This window comes from Syngnathus scovelli, chromosome 5, assembly GCF_024217435.2.
Source record: "Syngnathus scovelli strain Florida chromosome 5, RoL_Ssco_1.2, whole genome shotgun sequence".
NCBI classification, from domain to species: Eukaryota; Metazoa; Chordata; class Actinopteri; order Syngnathiformes; family Syngnathidae; genus Syngnathus; species Syngnathus scovelli.
The window spans coordinates 13,394,680-13,414,679 of record NC_090851.1 but is presented as its reverse complement, the minus strand read 5'-3'; the positions used below and the strand labels follow the sequence as shown (position 1 = coordinate 13,414,679).

At 41.0% G+C, this 20,000-nt stretch overlaps 2 protein-coding genes across 27 annotated transcripts in view; both read right to left on the bottom strand.

The window, feature by feature from the left end:
* Nucleotides 1-12,579, bottom strand: part of LOC125969167 (regulating synaptic membrane exocytosis protein 1) — an 89,556-nt gene extending 76,977 nt beyond the window's left edge. For 12 of the 26 annotated variants that reach the window (XM_049720941.2, XM_049720940.2, XM_049720942.2 and 9 more), the window contains exon 1: nucleotides 11,629-12,572. In XM_049720941.2, coding sequence (XP_049576898.1) covers nucleotides 11,629-11,795 — 167 coding nt within the window. In that variant the 5' untranslated portion in view covers nucleotides 11,796-12,572. Of the gene's footprint in view, nucleotides 1-11,628 lie in introns of all 26 variants that reach the window. The other 14 variants (XM_049720929.2, XM_049720930.2, XM_049720938.2 and 11 more) reach the window with 5 other exon arrangements.
* Nucleotides 12,580-15,651: 3,072 nt separating this feature from the next.
* On the bottom strand, nucleotides 15,652-18,823 carry LOC125969178 (keratin, type I cytoskeletal 13). The gene is made up of 8 exons (XM_049720996.1): nucleotides 18,354-18,823; nucleotides 18,146-18,228; nucleotides 17,564-17,720; nucleotides 16,748-16,912; nucleotides 16,532-16,657; nucleotides 16,231-16,451; nucleotides 16,086-16,114; nucleotides 15,652-15,995 (listed from the first exon to the last, which is right to left on the bottom strand). Exons 1-8 carry the CDS (start codon nucleotides 18,732-18,734, stop codon nucleotides 15,889-15,891), a joined length of 1,269 nt encoding a protein of 422 aa, XP_049576953.1. The 5' UTR covers nucleotides 18,735-18,823; the 3' UTR covers nucleotides 15,652-15,888.
* Between the last annotated feature and the right edge of the window lie 1,177 nt (nucleotides 18,824-20,000).

Here is a 20,000-nt window from a genome sequence, read left to right as displayed (position 1 = left end):
GAAAACAAATGCATTTATTAACAGCATTAAAAAAAAAAAAACATCCCTAAAAAACTGCTATCAGTGATTCTCATAAAATATGACACTGTTATTATGAATAACAGTCTCCATCACTTCAGTGCCTGCAGGTCAGATTAATGAAAGATGTATGTTTATCTTATGAGATCACAACAAACGGCAAACATTCTGACCAAATATATCATCTTGAAGAATCGGTGAAAGCATACATCCAAATAAAGTAATCAAAACGGCAACACGGTGAGGGGTATCTGAAAATCAGAGCAGAGTTTTAACTCACAAACACCTGGTAACAGAGGTGAGGAAACGGAAAACACTTCCTTAAAGTAAGCCTTAAGAACTTTAAAGGTTAAGATTAGTCACAAACAGGTGGTGCATCAATGTCCTTGAGCATCCTGCATTGTTTGAAAATGAGAATGGTCGCTAGTTTCAATCCCTGCTATTTGTACAGATCATATTCAAATTTTTTTACAACAAACTTGCAAGCCTCCCCTTCATTTTCAGTGTTCATTTGATGTTGATGTTCATGTGGCTGAACGTCACGTCGCGTACGTCGAGCCAAATTGGCCACTCTTTTTAAACACTCGGCACTCAGTGTCCACCTTGCTTTTCCTTGGGCGACTCATTTTAATGGAAGGATTCCAGGGGAAGGTTTGTGGGTGGCTTTAGCGTAAAACTGTATCCGAAAACTCGGCGCGCAAATTACAAGAATGCTGTCGTCACAGCCCACGCTCTAAATTCGGCACTCCTACAAATAGAGCGCGAGTGCGCCATTTCCGTACTACTGAGTACGTACTTGTGAGTGTGCACCGAGCTTTCTGACACGGCTTCCGGTAGTAAATGCGCAGGCGAGTGGTTCCCCATCTACTGGGGAAACGCAGTCATTGCAGGCAAAATGACCGAAAAAAAAAAAAAATTAATAATACAATTTATTTAGGGTTGGCGGGCCGGATTAAACGGTCCCGTGGGCCGGATGTGGCCCGCGGGCCGTAGTTTGCCCATACCTGCACTAGCATCTTGATTTATTTTTTGATTGATTGATTGACAATTTTATTTATTCGAATATTCAAATATACAAATAATACTGAGCTTCCTGTTTGTTAAAGTCAGATAAAGTCCTTGCATAAAACTAAAATGAAATTGAGGAAGCAAAATAAACACACGGAGAGAAAAAGAAAAAAAAAACATTTGGAAAGGAGTGAGAAGAAGCATAGCATATTTGGCTACTTATAGTGTGACCCATCGCTACCCCGGACCATGCACAGAATGAGCTGGGAGGAGTGAGAGAAAGATAGTCTACTCAATCCACCCATAAAAATTTAATGCCAGTGACATCTGGGGGCATTAAAATGCTCTGCTCACTCTGACTCTCTCGCTAAAAAATGATTATTAATGTGATCAGATCATCTAAATCACAACATTCAGTCGACATACACAGTTGTCTTAAAGTAATTACCGTAATTTCCGGACTATAAGTCGCGTTTTTTTTCATAGTTTGGGTTGGGGGGCGACTTATACTCAGGAGCGACTTATATATGTTTTTTTTCCACAAATTTTTACTTGATCATTAAGACATCACTTAAAAGTATAGTTGACCACTTCCCATGTTATTTTTAGTATAGTTGATCACTTAACATGCTTTTATATCTTTATCTTGAACATATTTAAAACATAAAAAATAGAGAAAACATCAAATAAAGCAATTAACACTTTAAAGCACCATATCCAAGTCCACTGTCTGTTTGCTCCTCTTATATTTATTATTATTATTTATTATTATTTGTTTATTTATCATTTATTCAACACTCTTATTTATTCATTGTCTATGCCTTCTTGGGTTTTTTTTGTGTTGCTTGTATGCATATGTGTACTATCTCACCGAGGGATAGTGGGAACGTAATTTCAATCTCTTTGTGTGTCTTGGTATATGAAAAAAAAAAATCGACAATAAAGCAGACTTTGTCTTTGATAAAACAACCAAATAAACAAAACAAAAAACTACATCTGAAAAAAATTATATTTTCAGACGAAACTGGATGAGGGCGCTTTAAATTTCACCGTTGGCCTTGACTCATCAACTGGGTGGGCTTAAGAAAAATGGCACCAAAAAGAAAGTCATATTTTGCAAGTTACAAACTTCAAGGTGTAAAATATGCAGCTGAAAACAGTAATCGAGCAGCAGAAAGAAAGTTTGGAGAACCGTGATGTACCAATGGATTACTATTTCAAGTGACGTCAGTGGCACCGCGCGGCGCGACCCACGTCATACCGGCATCATTCGCGGTGATCATTTCTAAGTGACACGGAGGACAAAGAGTTTGAAGGAATTAAGGATTTGGAGTGACATAGAAGCTTTGAAAAACTATTATGGCTTTTATGCACGCCCGGTCCTACTCTACTGAGTCGGGGGCCGGCGCTCGGCCGAGTGGCTGTCCGCGAACGGTGCATGGGGCTCGGACATGGCCATTACGCACGCCCGGTCCTCTGCCATGGAGCTCTCGTGTCTGGAAGTACACGCCGCCACACGCTTGGAAGTTTGTTTTGTGGAATAAAGAGCCGTTTACCAAACCCACGTCTATCCTTGTACTTTGTTAACGCTACAATATAGTTATATACTAGATCTGTGGAATAAAGACGAGGCTGACGTCAGGGCGCACGCGCGGCGATGTTGACAAAGGACGAGGAATTTGATCGATGGATTTAATGGATTTAAAGTGCACGGATGGTTTGATAATATTATTGCTTATATTATAGTTATTTGAAATATAGTTTATCTATCATTATATGAGCCTGTGGAATATTTTGAAGTGCAAGCGCCCTCAGCCGCGTGTAGCCATTGTTGACAAAGAACGATCGATGGATTTAATGAATTGGAGTGACACCGATGGTTTTATAAATATGTTATTTATGTAATGGTTGTCCTAAATCACTCTATATGTTACGTCAGGCCCGTTCTCAGCTCCTCATTTGTGTTTGTCACGTTAGCATACCTATCGTTTAGCCTGTTGCTATCGTATCGAATGAACGATGGATTTAATGAATTGGAGTGACACCGATGGTTTTATAAACATGTTATTCATGTAATAATTGTCCTTAATCACTCTATATGTTACATCAGGCCCGTTCTCAGCTCTTTGTTTGTGTTTGTCACGTTAGCATACCTATCGTTTAGCCTGTTGTTGCTATCGTTTAGCCTGTTGTTGCTCGTTCATGACTGTTTTTGGTGTGGGATTTTGTCGAATAAATTGCCCCCCAAAATGCGATTTATACTCCGGAGCGACTTATATATGTTTTTTTTCACTATTTGGGGCATTTTATGGCTGGTGCGACTTATACTCCGGAGCGACTTATGGTCCGGAAAATACGGTATATGTTTTCATATTTATTGTGCATTGATAGTAAATATTCCCACTAAGTGTGAAAAAAAGTATGTATTCCAAGGCCCGTGGGCCACAATTGGCCCTCCAACAATTATATCGGGCCTACCAAATGCCGTTGATGGAAACAAAAAATGATAATTAGTAATATCACGTTCTGCTTAAAATGTAATTTTGTTAATTACGCCACTTTGGTGTTTCGTATGATGCGGCCTGTATTCACTATATAGGCACTCGATTGGCTGCGTAACCTCATGTGATGTGATCACATCAGAAGAAATAGACTGATGAAGCAGAGACTGGCCCACAACTCATTACTTCTGCAAGCTCTGGAAACACAAAAGCTAGCCATCCATGCTCAGTAACATAAGGACATAAGAACATACTACATTCATCTTCCAATTAAGAAAACACAAAAAGCTAATGTGAAGTGTAGGACACATTAATTAAAGTGTACCCGTGGAGGTCCCACATTGAAGTCTTGCTGGGGTAAGCGAGCATTAATGTAAAGTTTGGTCAATATCTGGTGTCCCCATTTTTTATGTCTGGTCTTGTATTTGCCAAAAAAATCCCCCTCTCTGCCTTTAATAAACTGCACCATGTTGGAACGGGTGACATCACCACCGACCATTGAGTGAATAGCCAAATTGCTTGTCTATGGGTGAAAATCTTTTTTTGTTTTTTCATTAGGTTACTTTAATATTTTCTCTAGTTGACTTTAATATTTTCACTAGGTGACTTTAATAAACCGCCATATGTGAGAAAAAAGTCCATTGTATGCCAGGCAGGCCGCAGAGCAAGCTAAATTCACACGGCCGAGGGAGTAGACAACACCACTCACTATAGTCATTCTCCCAATCTTGCAGCATCAATACTGAAGAAAGGTTCGTCAATCTGTCATTGAAAAAAAAAAAAAAAAAAAAAGAGCACTGCCTACAAGCTTGGCGGCTCGGTGGAACACTGGGTAGCACGTCCGCCTCACAGTTAGGAGGGTGCTTGTTCGATTCCACCTCGGGCCCTCCCTGTGTGGAGTTTGCATGTTCTCCCCGGGACCGCGTGTGTTTTCTCCGGGCACTCCAGTTTCCTCCCACATCCCAAAAACATGCTTGGTAGGCCGACTGAGCACCCCGAATTGTCCCTAGGTGTGAGTGCGAGAGCAAATGGTTATTTGTCTGTGTGCCCTGCGACTGGCTGGCAACCAGTTCAGGGTGTCCCCTGCCTACTGCCCTTTGACAGCTGGGATAGGCTCCAGCACACCCGCAACCCCCGTGGGGACTAAGCGGTTCAGAAAATGGATGGATGGATGCCTACAAGCTCAAAGCTCATAGGCGCAGAAGGCAGCCAAAGTCCTTTTTTGTCCATATGCGACCTGTATCGGATCTTTTAAGACAGTCTCAATGACTCGATTCCTATTTTTTTAATCTGACCTTGGCCACTTTCATACGTGGTTCTAGATTAGATACATATCAGATTTATTGCAATGTGACCACCGTCTGAACATCCAGGTCGGAGCAATCGTGGGTAGCCAGACAGACTGCTTAGGAGGGAGAGTGACTGCTGCAAAGTTGTTTTGAGTTACAGTAATGATTTTTAATATTGACTTTAATTTATATCTGACTTGGACCTCATCATGTGCTCTTGGGTGGCAATGGCGTGACGTCCTCTTTAGTGACGTAACCATGAAATGCGATCGAAAAGCCTCACCTCATTTCCCCTAAATACTGTATTTCCACCTCTTCCCGAATCGCACCTCTGTGGATATGAGATAATAAAAAGATAAACCCAAGGAGCCTGCTCGTTAGTCCATATTTGCTTTCACAAATGTACTACGATGCAAGTGACACAGCAAAAAAATAATGTGAATGCTTACACAAAAAAATAAGGTGATTGCTCCCCAAAAAATCCAAATTGAGTATTATGACCTCCGGAAAGGGACTGATTGGCCATTAAAGGATTTGATCAGCAATCACTGGTGGTCAACGAATCGGAGTAGCCCTGCAATGGAGTATTAGGTATCACCAAGATATTGTATGCTATTATTTGTCTTATTTCACTTACACGCTGCATTTACAGGTACATTGTACAAAATAGGTTAACATGGAAAAAAAAGATCGAGTGCAACATGCATACAGTGAACTCAATATTTAAATATTTCACGAGACATTTCCAAGCGTGCTATTTTTACAACTTGATTCATAATTTTGTATTCACACTGCTTGAGAAATTGTTTTGCTTGATTTTAAAAGTTTGTGACATAAATGGGTGATCGGGGTTGTCACAATTTTTACACTTTTACATATTTCTAGAAATCAATTTATCCATCCATCCATTATCTGAACTCACGAGAGTCGCGGGTGAGCTGGAGCCTATCCAAGCAATCTTAGGGCAGTAGGCAGAGGACACCCTGAACTGGTTGCCAGCCAATCACAGGGCACACATACGTAAATGGATAACCATTCGCATTCATACACACACTTCCATAAGTGTGCGTACAATTTGGAGTGCTCAATCAGCCTACCAGGCATGTTTTTAGAATGTGGGAGTAAACTGGAGCACCCAGAAGAAACCCACGCATGCACGGGGAGACTCCGCACAGGAAGGCTGGAGCCAGAATCTAACCCCGCAACCTCTGAACTGTGAGGCGGACGTGCTAAGCAGTGCCTCCACCGTGCCCCCATTGTGCTGCCTGGAATCAATATATGATATTTTTAGTCAACAAAGAAAATGTTACCAGTGAGCTTCAAAAAAATCAGTGAACATGGCAAAAAACAAACGTTAAGATAAAATATTATTAATAAGCCCTCAAGAATTGCTGACACGTAGGCCATGGCTCTCTGCCTTAAACGCTTGTTTTACCTTCCATGGACTGAAAATTAAAGATTTAATTCAATTACTAAAAATAAAGCATTGGTTATGGGGATGTATGATAGATGTTGGGCAAGTTACTTCTAAAATGTGATCAATTACGTATGCATGTTCAACCCAGTCTGAAATGGAGAATTATTTTCCACATTAATCCTATATTACATTTACACTGAAAACTCTCAGGTGGATGTGAATGGACGCTTGCAATGTTAGGTTGCTGAAAAAGTAACTTTATACAAAAAAATGGTTTGATTTCAAATGGTCACTGCTACACTCGTAGTCCTTCCATTAAGTGACAGCACATTTTCGAGAAAACTGCCTGAATTAGAATGTCAGTATGGTTTTAGTTAATCTAATAGGAAATATCTCACGTACTGAGTATAATATTATATATAGGCAAAAAAGTGTCCGGTATGCCTGAGAACTATTGGGAAAAATCCAGATCCACAGTTTTCAAGGCCATACCTCAGCAACCTTCTATCCCTAAAATAACTTGCCATGTCAGGAGTTTAAGTCAATACAGATAAAGTCTTGTACCAGTATACATTTATCACCACCAGCTGTTCAAGTCTCAGGTAATGCTGATGGGACATTACTGACTGGATGGAAGGGAGCTACAAATTATACTGCAAACAGCATTGCAGGGGATCATGTGTATAAGCAATATATATAATAAATGAAAATAAACAAAATTATTTTCTATCGCACCTAGGGTCATTAAGGTTGTGGGTGAGCTGTCGCCTATCCCAACTGACTTGTCGAACTCTGGTTGTTAGCCAATTACAGCGTTGTTATTTTTTTTAGCTGCACTTACTTATTCACAAGAATAAATGACAATATGGCTGAAATCTTGCATATAGCCCAACAACCTAAATTGTTAGCAAGGTAGGAGAGCATGCAAATGCTAGACAGGTCTGAGACCAAATTTAAAATCAGAACTTTTGACTGTGAGGCAATTGTGCTGATTACGTGCTGCCTATTTTATTAATAAAACACCTTAAAATGATTTGCCAAAGATTATACTAAAAATGTAATCATAATAGATGTATAATAATAATCACACTGTAATCTTTTAAACATTGAAATGGGTTGGTCATTTTTGTATGTGCAGCTGCAACAATCTTGTCGACGACTCTACGTTATCTTTTTTTTCCTTTTTGTCACCATAAATCATTGATGAGCAACTTGTTCAGAAAAGAGCTTGCTTTAGAAAACTCAAAGCTCAAATTACCAGTATTGAGCAAAACATCACGCATGAGTCACCAACAACATTGGAGTCATTCAACTTAGACAAATCATGACAAAGTGATTGAAGATCTTCTTACAAACTTACACCGAATGTTAAGAGCAAAGTTTTAAAAGTCTGATGTCTATGGATGCTTTTAACTGTGAAGGAAAATAGTGGCAAGCAGGACTTCAAGTACCAGCTCAGTGGCCTAGTGGTAGAGTGTCCGCCCTGAGACTGGAAGGTTGTGGGTTCAAACCCCGGCCGGGTCATACCAAAGACTATAAAAATGGGACCCATTTCCTCCCTATTGGGGGGTTATATCACTACATGATTCTCGGGCGTGGCACTGCTGCTGCTCACTGCTCCCCTCTCCCCCAGGGGATGGATCAAAATCACACGGGGATGGGTTAACTGCAGAGGACAAATTTCACCACACCCAGATGTGTGTGTGATGATCATTGGGACTTTAACTTTATTATAAACTACAATTGTTGCAAATAGTATACAATTTGGAATATGACCAACATTTTGATGAGATCTGTGAACATGTGACGTGCATAAATAATGTTAAGTTGATTGTTTTCAATGTAATCATATATGACATATGGTCCAATGATATTTAGATTAGCAACGTGACATTTCCTCAAAATGAAATTCGGTCAAAATGCAAAGTCTGGTTGGAAAAGCCACTTTAACCTGAGTACAACGCAGCTAGAATTTTGAATGTGAGGTAAAGCGTTCCAAGAATTTTGTTGTGAAAATTGCCTTTTTGGTGAACCCTTATTATTGCCAATTGAAAATCTGGTGAAAAGGAAAAAGAAAAAAAGGACCTTAAAACAGCATCACTTCAATATTTTCCAACATATCTCTAAAAAAACCTTACACATTCAATTATTTGGCCATGCTGAAATCGATTTTGAAGTTGTCATGAAAATGCTCATTTAAAGTGGGTAGCATCACATTACTTCACTTGAGTCTCCTTTTGCCACCTCTTGGATGAAGAACATTCACATTCACTCAGAACGTATGGATTACACACTCAAGACAGCACGGAAAAGGAAGCCCCCATCTTTGGCAGACCCACTTCCGCCACTCCTCAGTCGACACAGTGTTCCATCTCTGAGACAGAATGCCCACTTCTGCTGGTAACGCTATTTCTCAGGAACTACTTGATAGCTTTTGCTCAAATTTCTAATACAGTACATCTACTTTTAAAGATATTGAGTACAACTATGAAGTTTGGTGCTCCACAGATAATTCTACTTGATGCTATACGCTTGTCTATGTGTGTATTTGTGTAGCCAGAAGAAAGCAGCCAGGGGAAGCTGGGATCGGCTATAGCACACCACATGATTGAATGAGAAGTGATGTTTTCAAAAACAAACTAAAGTTTGTAAAGCATCACGGAACAAACTCTAAGTCCATTTTTTTAAAGTATACTAGCATATGTATTTTAGTTATCAAATACAGAAAATAATATCTTTGCAATATGAATTAAAAGACAACATGTATTTGGCATGTATTGATAAAAAAAACTCTCAAAGGTCTTACAGCATAATCATATACACCAAAGCATGATATTGTCTCTTATTCATTGGTTCTCACAGTGTGTTACCATATTCTGAAATGTATTTTCCATTCTCGCCATACTGTATCTTAAGAGTGATCAACTTTAAGTACAGTATTTTCTGTTGGCAATCTCTGCCACAACGTCGTCAAACTTTTTGACATTTTGTGGACACAACACATCTTCCACATTTACAGCCATGAACATGAGCGTAAAATACGTATCATCAGGTATGCTATGGAAAATTATCCATTTCCACTTAATTTTATTTAAATAGTGTTCTACAAATTTGAAATATTTATTTGTCTATCAATGCCTATAATGTATGGAGATCATAATTGTTTACTTTTTCTTCCATTTTTGTTTGGTGCTGTGAGTTTATTCAAATGTAAATTATGTTGCCTTGGCTCAATAATATGTTGGGAAAAGAGCATGTCTGGGAAAGAATGATCAAGTGGTTCTTTCCCAGAAATTCCCACATTGCAGCTAAAGCCCCATCAAACACTTTGCTGTGGCACAGAAAAGCTGTACAACTTGAGCCTAAATGAGTTAAAAGGCAACATTTATAAAAGAATGCAATGTACACTGCCAAGAAGAGACACACTGTTAGGGTTTTCCAGGTTATCTTTATCATAGGATTATGTTGGAATGTAGACTATAATGATTAACCAATCTTGTCTTGCTCTCACAATGCAGTAAAATGAAGTGGTTGCTTCCTCTGCTTGAGTGACCAGCTGCAGAGGAAGCAATCAAAGTTGTTCTGTTTCCCACAACATCGTAAAACACCCCCTGCTTTGATCTTACCAGAGGCCGGGGGTTCACCAAACCTGTCCACTCTCACCCCCACTCTGCTTCTCCTAATAAATATGCCCTTACAGGAGGGAGAGAGGCAGACCTCCATTCGATCATCGCTGCACACACAGCAACGAATGGACTCTCCACCTGCAGGTGCCAAAAAGGACTTACTTGTCTCCCGTGTGGTTCTTGCAAAATAAGTTGGAGTGAGCAAATCTCTAACACACACCACACATGCACAAGCATTTTCCTTAAGTTGGGCATCTGCAACGTGACTCGCATTGCGTGTCATTCAACTTTTAAGTTTGATCTGCTAAAACTGCAAATAACAGACTTATTTTGGGGTAAATCATCAATCTTTCTATGGCTGATCTCATCAATGATTTCCCTGATGACGAAGCCATTACTGACTGAACCTGAGCTTTGCTTCATGGAACATTAAATGCATAACTTCCTCTCAAGGGGCTTAAAGCAGCTTTCTGCCCTTAAGGCTGCAGCCAGGAAATGAAAACAGCCATTCGAATTGAAGCAACCCAGAGTGCCGGGATGATGTACGCCTGCAATGGCATCACTCTTGATTAGGTCCTTCAGGTGTTACGCCTGTACAGATGGAGACTAGTGTTAGCGAGTTCTGCTATTAAATACAGTGCAGTAAATGTTTGTCGAGCAGGGAAGTAAGACGACGAGCCTGATGAAAAAAAAATTTAACATCAAACACTTGAACAGATAGTCCGCGACATGGTGAATTATAGTATCTTCTGTGATCCGTATAATTTCCCATCATACTCCTTCTCTGGTTTATAGTTTATAGCCTAGTATCAATCTGAACTATAGGCCACCTGACAATCCTTCTTCAGGTGACAGGTTGATGACAAATGTCCATTTCATCAATGCCGGCAGCATTTCCAAAGCTCTCACATCTCATCTCTAATCTGTGCCGTGTCCAGGCAACTTAGGCCTGCTAATATCCCCAACCACACCCCATCTCCTCTGCGCTGCGAGCAGCACTAATGGTCATGCACACAGCCTCTGGCGGGTTTGTAAAACGTTTTTTTTTTTTTTTTTTTTGGTAGTGTTCACATGGGATGAATTATGTCATTGTTATTGCCATGATTGTAAAACCAATAACTTCCACATCTTACAACTAGAAATCTACATAACAAGTGCTCATTGGAGGCAAAACTGGAATTGTAACATGAAGCATGGGGTGCAGTCCCCATTGATAATGAAAAAAATGAGTGGGACGTATGATGCTATGATTCATCAGCACCACCGCTGCTGTCACACCCTATTCTTCAACATAATGCCACCATAGAAATGAAATAGTGGTTGACCCCATTTCAGATCATGTCAAATTGACACTGAGATTGTGTTTTTTTTTTTAAGGTATTGATCCAGGCAGTGATGCTATCACATTATAGTATATGTAAGCACGTGACTGTTCTGAGCTGTTGCTACAATGCCTCAACACAGATGCTCTTTATATTTAGCGCATGCAGCACACACCGACTATCTACTACGCACACAATATATGTGTGTGTGTGTGTGTGTGTGTGTGTGTGTGTGTGTGTGTGTGTGTGTGTGTGTGTGTGTGTGTGTGTGTGTGTGTGTGTGTGTGTGTGTGCGTGTGTGTGCGTGTGTGTGTGTACACTGAGGCTGGTTTAAAAGGGTGGGGGTGGGGGGGGGTATTCACAAACATTAACTGGTAACTGGTAAACTGGAGTGGATGTGGCCATCCTTTGCATAGCATTAACTTGCAATGAAATGGATGCTCTTACTTTAACATGGCTTGTTCTTTGTCCTCTTCCTCCTTTTGCCGAGCCATCACTGCCATGATGATTTTCCGCTCCTCCTCGGTGAGATGGCTCAAATCCGGAAGGTCCGGCATGGATGGCGGCACGGTAGGTGGGCGAGGGCCGCTCTGTGGCCCCACCGAGGCGGACATCTTTTCCACCAGCACTCCACCACCACCGCCACCACCTCCTCCTCCACCACCTCTTCCTCGTCGTGTCGTTTCGGCTGACCGGATCTTACGGACGTTTTCTCAGCCACACCTCAAGAAACGCTGCGCGGATATGGCGGAAATGCCCTCCGCCCGAGGGAATAGTGCAAGCCGCTCATCGTTGCGAGCACCCTCGGTTGTGCTCTTTGTCGGTGGTCCTAGTCCGGCCGGAAGCACCTCCACTTCACCAAGAGCTCATTTCTGCGGATAAGGCCGATGGTAGAGTTAAGCCAAGGAGGAGACGCTTGGTCTCGTTTGGTTCGTCCCCGCTGTCTTTTCTCATCTGGAGCATCAAGATGAGAGTGTGGTATAGGCGGAGTCTCTCTCTATCTGTCTCTCTCGCTCCCTCTCTCGCGCTCGATCTCTCTTTCTTCCTCTCTCTCTCTTTTTGTCTGTCTCTCCTTTTGCGGGGGCGCGCTTACTCATGTGAAATCGGGGTCCTTACGGCCATAGGTGCAGTCTTTTGACGTGACAACTTAACTCCCACGCGTATCGGTTAAGTGCAGTCCCCCTCTCACATTCAACTCCTTCAGACTCACGCTCGTGAACTTCTCCCCCTCCCCATCTGAACACATTTCAGCACCAAGGACAGCACATTCGCAACAATGTCAACTTTTGTTGTTTTTTGGGGGAGGACATCCCTGAAGTAGCCATTAAACTCTCAAAGTTCTTCTGCTGATGTCGCTATGCCACCCGGCCACTTAAGTTGACGTCACCAAGGAGGTAACTGGGCTGCGATGACGTCAACTTCCTGTGGTGCATTATTTTGTCATCACATAGGTCGTGACAAAGGAACATCAGTCCAACGGAGCAAAATTTTGCTGCAAGCCATCAGATTTTAAGTAGGAGATAGAATTATGGTCTATCATCTGCACTGACCAATACGGGCTATATTACATCACACACATTCTGTGGGATGAACGCCATATTTTACTCACAAAACAGATTGGTTTAAATTATATTGTATGTTAGTACACGAGGACGTATTTTTAATGAATTAAAAATACAAATAAATCCATTTAATTAATGAAACAATTTCATTTTGGGGCAGGTGATACCATCCATCCATTATCTGAACTGCTCATCTTCACAACGGTAACAGGCGCGCTGTACCGTATGCCAGGTCTTTTGAGACAATAAGTTAAATTAGGGTAAAGAAAAGAATATGACTGAAACGTGCGTGTCCCACATTATTTTTTCACACACCACAAGGCGGTGTAACACAAGTTGCCACACGATGGCACTATAAAATCTCCCCGTTCTCATCTCCCAAATGGAATGAAGAGCCCGGCAAGTGCTCACTATTTTATATAGCCCAAAAAAAAATGTTTTTTTACAATATAGGTATCTGCTGAGATTTTTTTAATGTATTTATGAAGCGCAAATCTGTTTTATATGCAAACACAGTCAAACCATATTTAGAAACGGCCATTCCGGTAATAATTCACATTTGTATATTAATAGCAAATAGCTAATTTAATTTGTCGGGGTTGTTTGGGGGTACAGGTGCAGAAATAAAATATTACAACTCTTTATTCAACGAAAATTGAACATAGCATGCTCTGCGCAAAGATTCAGAAGCCAAGTCATTGTACTGTACATTGTTTAAACCGTAGCCGAGATACTGTTGGAAGGTAATGGTCTCAATTTCAATTTAATCTGAAACATTCCACGGAGGATAGTTTCAACTGCAATTACTTTTGGTTTACTTTAGAGTACATTGACAACTAGTGGGCAGATGGAAACACTGCGATTCAGTAAGAATTACAAACAAAACAATTGCACCCAGAATATTAGCTATGTACTGATTAAAATGTTCCAATGTAGTAATTTTTCCGTATAAACGAGGAAAAGAGTAAACGAGCAAGAGCAGAATTGTGAACAATTAAGAGATTGTTTCTTTTCTCAGTCATCGTGCTTCCATGTTTGAGGTCTTTTATAGCATGTTTAAAATAAAAACAACAAATTTGTTTCCTTGCACTGAATGCTCTTGAATAGCATTAATTTTAGGAATTTACATTTAATTTCTTTATTTTGTTGTGAACTGCCTTTAGTTGTTTTAAATACCACTATACTTCCTGCACATGTACCGTATTTTTCGGACTATAATTTGCGGTTGTTTTCATAGTTTGGGTGGGGGGACGACTTCTACTGAGGAGCGAGTTATATGTGAATATTTTCATAAATTTTCAAAAATTAAAAAATAAAAACGTGAAACCGCGATAAACGAACCGCGATGTAGCAATGGATTACTGTAATTTGAATTTCAAGTGCCGTCAGCAGCGCGGCGCAGCGGTTGTTTACATAAAGGACAAAGATTCGATCACGGGATAACGAAGATGACAAAAAGGCCCCACGTACTACCGGCATCATTAGCAGCTTTGTTTGTAAGTGACACGGAGGACGAAGAGTTTGAAGGATTTAAGGATTTGGAGTGACACAGAAGGTTTGAAAAACTATTATGGCTTTTACGCACAACACCGGTCCTACTCTACGGAGCTCTCTTTCACCTCCGTGGATGGAAGTCGGGGGCCGGTGCTCGGCCGGGTGGCTGCCCGGGGACGGTGGATGGGGCTCGGACATGGCTTTTATGCACGCCCGGTCCCACTCTACGGAGCTCTCTTTCACCTCCGTGGATGGAAGTCGGGGGCCGGTGCTCGGCCGGGTGGCTGTCCGGGGACGGTGGATGGGGCTCGGACATGGCTTTTATGCACGCCCGGTCCTATTCTATGGAGCTCTCTTCCACCTCCGTGGCTGGAAGTGCCACCTCCGGGGATGGAAGTCCACGCCGCCACACGCCTGGAAGTCGACGCCGGTGCTTGGGTCCTTGTACTTTGTTAACGCTACAATATAGTTAGATACCAGATCTGTGGAATAACGACGAGGCTGACATCAGGGCGCATGCGCGGCGTTGTTGACAAAGGACGAGGAATTTGATCGATGGATTTAATGATTTGGAGTGACACAGATGGTTAGATATTATTGCTTATATAATAGTTATTAATAATTTATATATCGTTATATGGGCCTGTGGAATATTTTGAAGTGCAAGCACCGTCAGCAGCGCGCACCCATTGTTGACATAAAGGACGATCGATGGATTTAATGAATTGGAGTGACACAGATGGTTTTATAAACGTGTTATTTATGTAATAGTGATTTTTAAATAACACTGAATGTTACGTCAGGCCCATTCTCAGCTCTTCGTTTCTGTTTATGTCACGTTAGCATACCTACCTGTTGTTGCTCATTTATGTCCGTTCTTGGTGTTGGATTTTGTCGAATAAATTTCCCCCAAAATGCGACTTATACTCCGGAGCGATTTATATATGTTTTTTTTCACGTTATTGTGCATTTTATGGCTAATGCGACCTATATTCCGGAGCGACTTTTAGTCCAAAAAATACAGTACATTATAAATTATTATGCTCTTATATTATGCAAGGAAGAAACAAATTGTATGATCAATATCTGTCATTCTGGATTGAGCAACACATTTCTGGATTGAGCTAATCACAAGGTTGTGATATGGAGATAGACAACCAGTCGGTCCCTCATTCACAGCTACGGGTGTTGAGTCTTGAATTCATCTGCTGCACCTTCCTTTGGACTGCGTTGGAAGGTTGGAGTATGTGGAGAGGATTCACACAAACAGGGTGGATTTGAAATCCTACCTTAGCCAACCAGCACACTTCTTCTTGCTGTGTGTAGCAATGCACTCCCCTTGTTCTGATCAGATAATGTGCAACATGTAATATTCAACCAAAAATGTCTAAATAAAAAAAAGTAAATGACACAGTTTTACTGTCACACAAACCATTTATTGGCATTTGACGGAAAGGGCATTTGACAAGTTTGTTCAATTTCAAACCTGCCGGGAATTGCACTAATGACTTTGTTCCTGTTATTTTTTGGTAAATTTTTTGACATCTTTATACGGCTCGCCAAATTTGTGTCACGAAAAAATCCAATAATAATAAGTATGACGTGAGTTTTTAAATCTTGACATAGATCTGTTGGTTGAGATCCGGTCTCTCTATTTCTTGATGACATCAATGTCCACATCTTCTGTGCGGGACACCACTTTTCCATCAATTATCTCCTCAATCACAACTTTCCTTCTCTGGGTAACAACAGGTTGAACTAAAGAGAGAATTGGAATAAGAATGAATTTGCATTTATATATTCAGGTCACTCAAATTGAAAAAATAAAATGTGATGTAATCCACTTACCTTTGACTTCCTTGACGATTTGTACAGTCCTGCAAGTAAGGAAAAGAGAAAATGTTTCAGTTTAATTTCTGGGGTTGAGAGAATGTTGATTGTTTTGTTTGACAGCGCTACGAAAAGAAAAGCTAAATAAGTGTCTGTGTCTTACTTGACATTTTCTCCATCCAGCAATCTTCTGTATTCGGCGATCTCCATCTCCAGCCTGCACTTGATGTCAAGCAAGATCTGGTATTCTGCTCCCTGTCTTTCAATTTCCGATCTCATCTTGCTGAGCTCATTCTCCAGGTTGTTGACCATCGCCTGGAGCTGGCTCAGCTGCATCGAGTAGCGAGACTCTGTTTCTGCCAATTGACTCTCCACAGCAGCTTTCTGTCAAGATAAAACAAAAAGAATGTGAAATTTGGAAGTGCTTTGAGGTTCTATCTTGATTTGATATGATCTCCCATTACCAGGCTAAGCTGAGATTGGAGTTCAATCTGCAGGGCTTGCAATGTTCTCTGGAGCTCGCTAATTTCAGTGCGGGAGGTCTGAAGGATCTCCGTGCTGTTTGCAACTTGCTTGTTCAACTCGTCAAACTGCAAGATGTGGATGGAGGGCAAAGTTATTCAAGCTGTTGTAAACCCTTTGGCCTTTTACATTGTAAGGTTCAATATTTTTCTTCTGACCTTGGCCTTGTACCAGTTGTCCATATCACGGCGGTTCTTCTCAGTGATAGCCTCATACTGTCTTCTGATCTCCTCGATGGTTCTGGACATGTCCTCCTGGGGTCTGGCATCCACTTCGACATTCACAGCGGAGGAATTCACTTGGTTTCGCAAGGCCGCTATTTCCTGGAGGATGAAATTAGACAAGTTCTACAAAGGCAGGTCTTAATGTAAATACATTTTTTTAGCTTGTATCATATCATGTTAATGTTTTACATTTTAGTCGAAGTGATGACACTAAAGTCACTGACTATCTCTCAGGTGCCCGAGGGTTTGCTTCAAAACTTCATTATGTTTAACTAAAATACTTTTTGCATCACATTTGCTATTTCAGTCCATGAGCAAACTTGCAAATTTATGCTTCAGGTGTTTGTCAAGTTGCAAGAAGAAGATGAAATGTCAGTGCATGTTAAACAAATTGATCACTATCTTGTGACTGAATAGACTGGCACGACAACTTACGATACCAAGTCCTCTTTGTGTGCAACTTGTGGACACCCAATACAGTCCTCAGGACTTGTTAGTTTAGGAAAAGTGTCTCCGGAAAACGGCAGTGCAAATAGATGACTTGTGGTAGTTCACGCTCATATAATCTCTGTGCAACTACAGCATATGACCATAATAAAATAAAAGGATCACTTCAAACTGCCTGTAAAAAAAAAAATTTAAAGTAAACAACGATAGTGTGTGTATTATCAACGGTGCCAAATGTGCCCATCCTGAAATGCTAAGACTTGGGGATGGACACATAGATGCTTCTGTGAGTAGACGTATGACCTCGGCATGGTTCTTCTTCAGGTAGACCAGTTCTTCCTTCAGGCCCTCCACTTGCATCTCCAGGTCAGTGCGAGACATTGTCAGGTCATCCACGACTTTGCGCAGTCCGGCAATATCTGCCTCCACTGACATGCGCACAGCCAGCTCGTTCTCAAACCTGTTGGTTATTAAACACAGTGACGCTCAGCTCATGTCGAGCCATCAGCTGATTTGGTATTACTACCAACAAGACAAGATGAAGTGCCACTGAAACCAGTTTAACCAGCTTTCCCACCCTTAACGTCTTTGTGACAAAACAGCATCCCTGCTTGAATTCGATCCCCAACAGCTTCATGTAACACATCTGAAATAGCTAATGACCATTTTTATTAAGAAGACGTGCAATTTGACTTTGATAGTGTCAACCACAACAGTTATTTGCAGCCTTTTGGAATCAATGTGAGTGTCATTTGAGGCTAATGCAAGTGGCTCGTGTCATTTTGAGTTATTATTAATATTATTAATAGTAGTAGTAGTAGTAGTAGTAGTAGTAGTAGTAGTAGTAGTAGTAGTAGTAGTATTGTTGTTATTTAATCCACTCACTTGATCCTGAAGTCTTCTCCTGCCAGTCGCGCATTGTCGATCTGCAGCATCAACCTGGCATTGATCTGAGCAGCATCACTTATCTATAATGGCATCCCCCCCCAAAAAAAAAGAAAGCAGAACTGTAAACCTGAATGGTCCTATACATCATATTATATCTGACGTAATATACCGGTACAACGTGGGTTTGCCTTGCAGAGCTACTCACCTTTCTGCGCAGGTCAGCGATGATTGCCTCGTACTTGGAGTAATCTCTCAAAGTTGGAGTCTGCCTGTCGTACCACTCGCGGATTTGACGCTCCAATTGAGCGTTGGCGCTCTCGAGAGATCGCACCTTGTCCAGATAAGTGGCCAGGCGGTCGTTGAGATTCTGCATGGTCGCCTTCTCGCTGCCGCCGACATCGAAGTTGTTGCCATCCATGATTCCGCCAAAAGAGTAGCTCATGTCCATGCCAGAACCGAGCCCAGTGCCGTAGGACATCTTCATACTTCTACCACTGGTACCAGAGTACAGGCTGGCAGCCCGCCGGGCGCCGGACACTGGCACAGAGGAGAGGGACAATGACGATAGTCCCGCACGGATTGACATGTTGACTAATTTATGGGCTCGGGATGCACTCTTCTCGGAAATTTGACAAAGCCAAAGACAGGCGAGGAGGAGACGGTCTACTGCCGGGCTCGAGGATGCATTATATAGCGCGCCATGGGGGGGGGGGGGGGGGGGGCGGTCCCTCACGTGGGTTGAGACCGAGACAGTGCTCCACGCCAACGTGTGGTATGACTTCATGACCTGATGGGTGTGTCAGAAGTAGTGCAGCTGTCCTGGCTGGCACAGATCACCGAGTGCGGGTTTGGGCGTGTGAGACACCCACAAACATTTAATTAAACCTGTCTCACTCCCTGTCTGAGCTTAAACCGTAGAATGGAATTTTAACCTTGATATGATTTCTTAATGGTGGTTCTCAAATTCTAAATGAAATCCATTCAATTTCTATTGATCATAAAGAACTAATCGTTTCATTAAATATGGATAGGTGTCATGCATGTGATGTTTCAAAAACTTCAAAAAAGGGGGTGTGAAATTTACTTGAAAAAATCTAGTGAAGTTTTTTTCCAGTCAGAAATTCAAAGTAAATTTTACAAGGAGGGTTATTGAGCAAATGCTTCTAATTTATTTATAAAAGAAAGGGTGACATTTACAGTAAATTTCAAGCATTTTTTACAGTGCGGACATTTCTGTAATGTAAGTGAGAAAGTGAGAAAGGGGTAGGAATCTAAAAAGCTATGCTTCTTCCTACTCCTTTTCGAGCATTCTTTATTGATTTATTTACTTATGTATTATTATTACTATTTATTTATGTATTTTTTTCTGTTTGTTGGTTTATATTTTGTTTGTTTGTTGTATGGACTTATATGTGGCACTTTAGAGTGTGATTTGTTTTGTTTTTTCTTTTTTGTTTTGGATGTTCGAAATAAAGATATCAATCAATCAATCAATCATGTATTGCTGACAATTATAGAATATAAGAGAATAAAGTACAGTTTCTTAGTGTAGCAGAATATTCAAAATTAGTTAATTTAATTTTCTGTTTTTGTTAATATGAAATAAGCAAACTGCAGAGGTAGATCACAAGGACATGAAGATTTTATGTAAATTGAATTTAAAAGAAAAAAAACAAAAAGAAAAAAAATCAACATTCCACGCCTCGCCTAGCAAGTCGCGTATCTGTGGTTCACATGAGAGGCTTGTTCATACTTTATGATGGCTGTTTTTAAAGTGAACATGCATTGTTCATGATTTTCTCAGAAGATATTTATTGCATTGGTCGACATTTCAGAATAACTGCACCCTTGA

Coding starts and splice junctions, on each gene's coding strand:
- LOC125969178 (XM_049720996.1), bottom strand. CDS start 18,734: ATGTCAATCCGTGCGGGACTATCGTCATTGTCCCTCTCCTCTGTGCCA. Junction 18,229..18,353: donor TCGCTGACCTGCGCAGAAAG/GTGAGTAGCTCT, acceptor ATGCCATTATAG/ATAAGTGATGCTGCTCAGAT. Junction 15,996..16,085: donor AATCGTCAAGGAAGTCAAAG/GTAAGTGGATTA, acceptor TTCTCTCTTTAG/TTCAACCTGTTGTTACCCAG.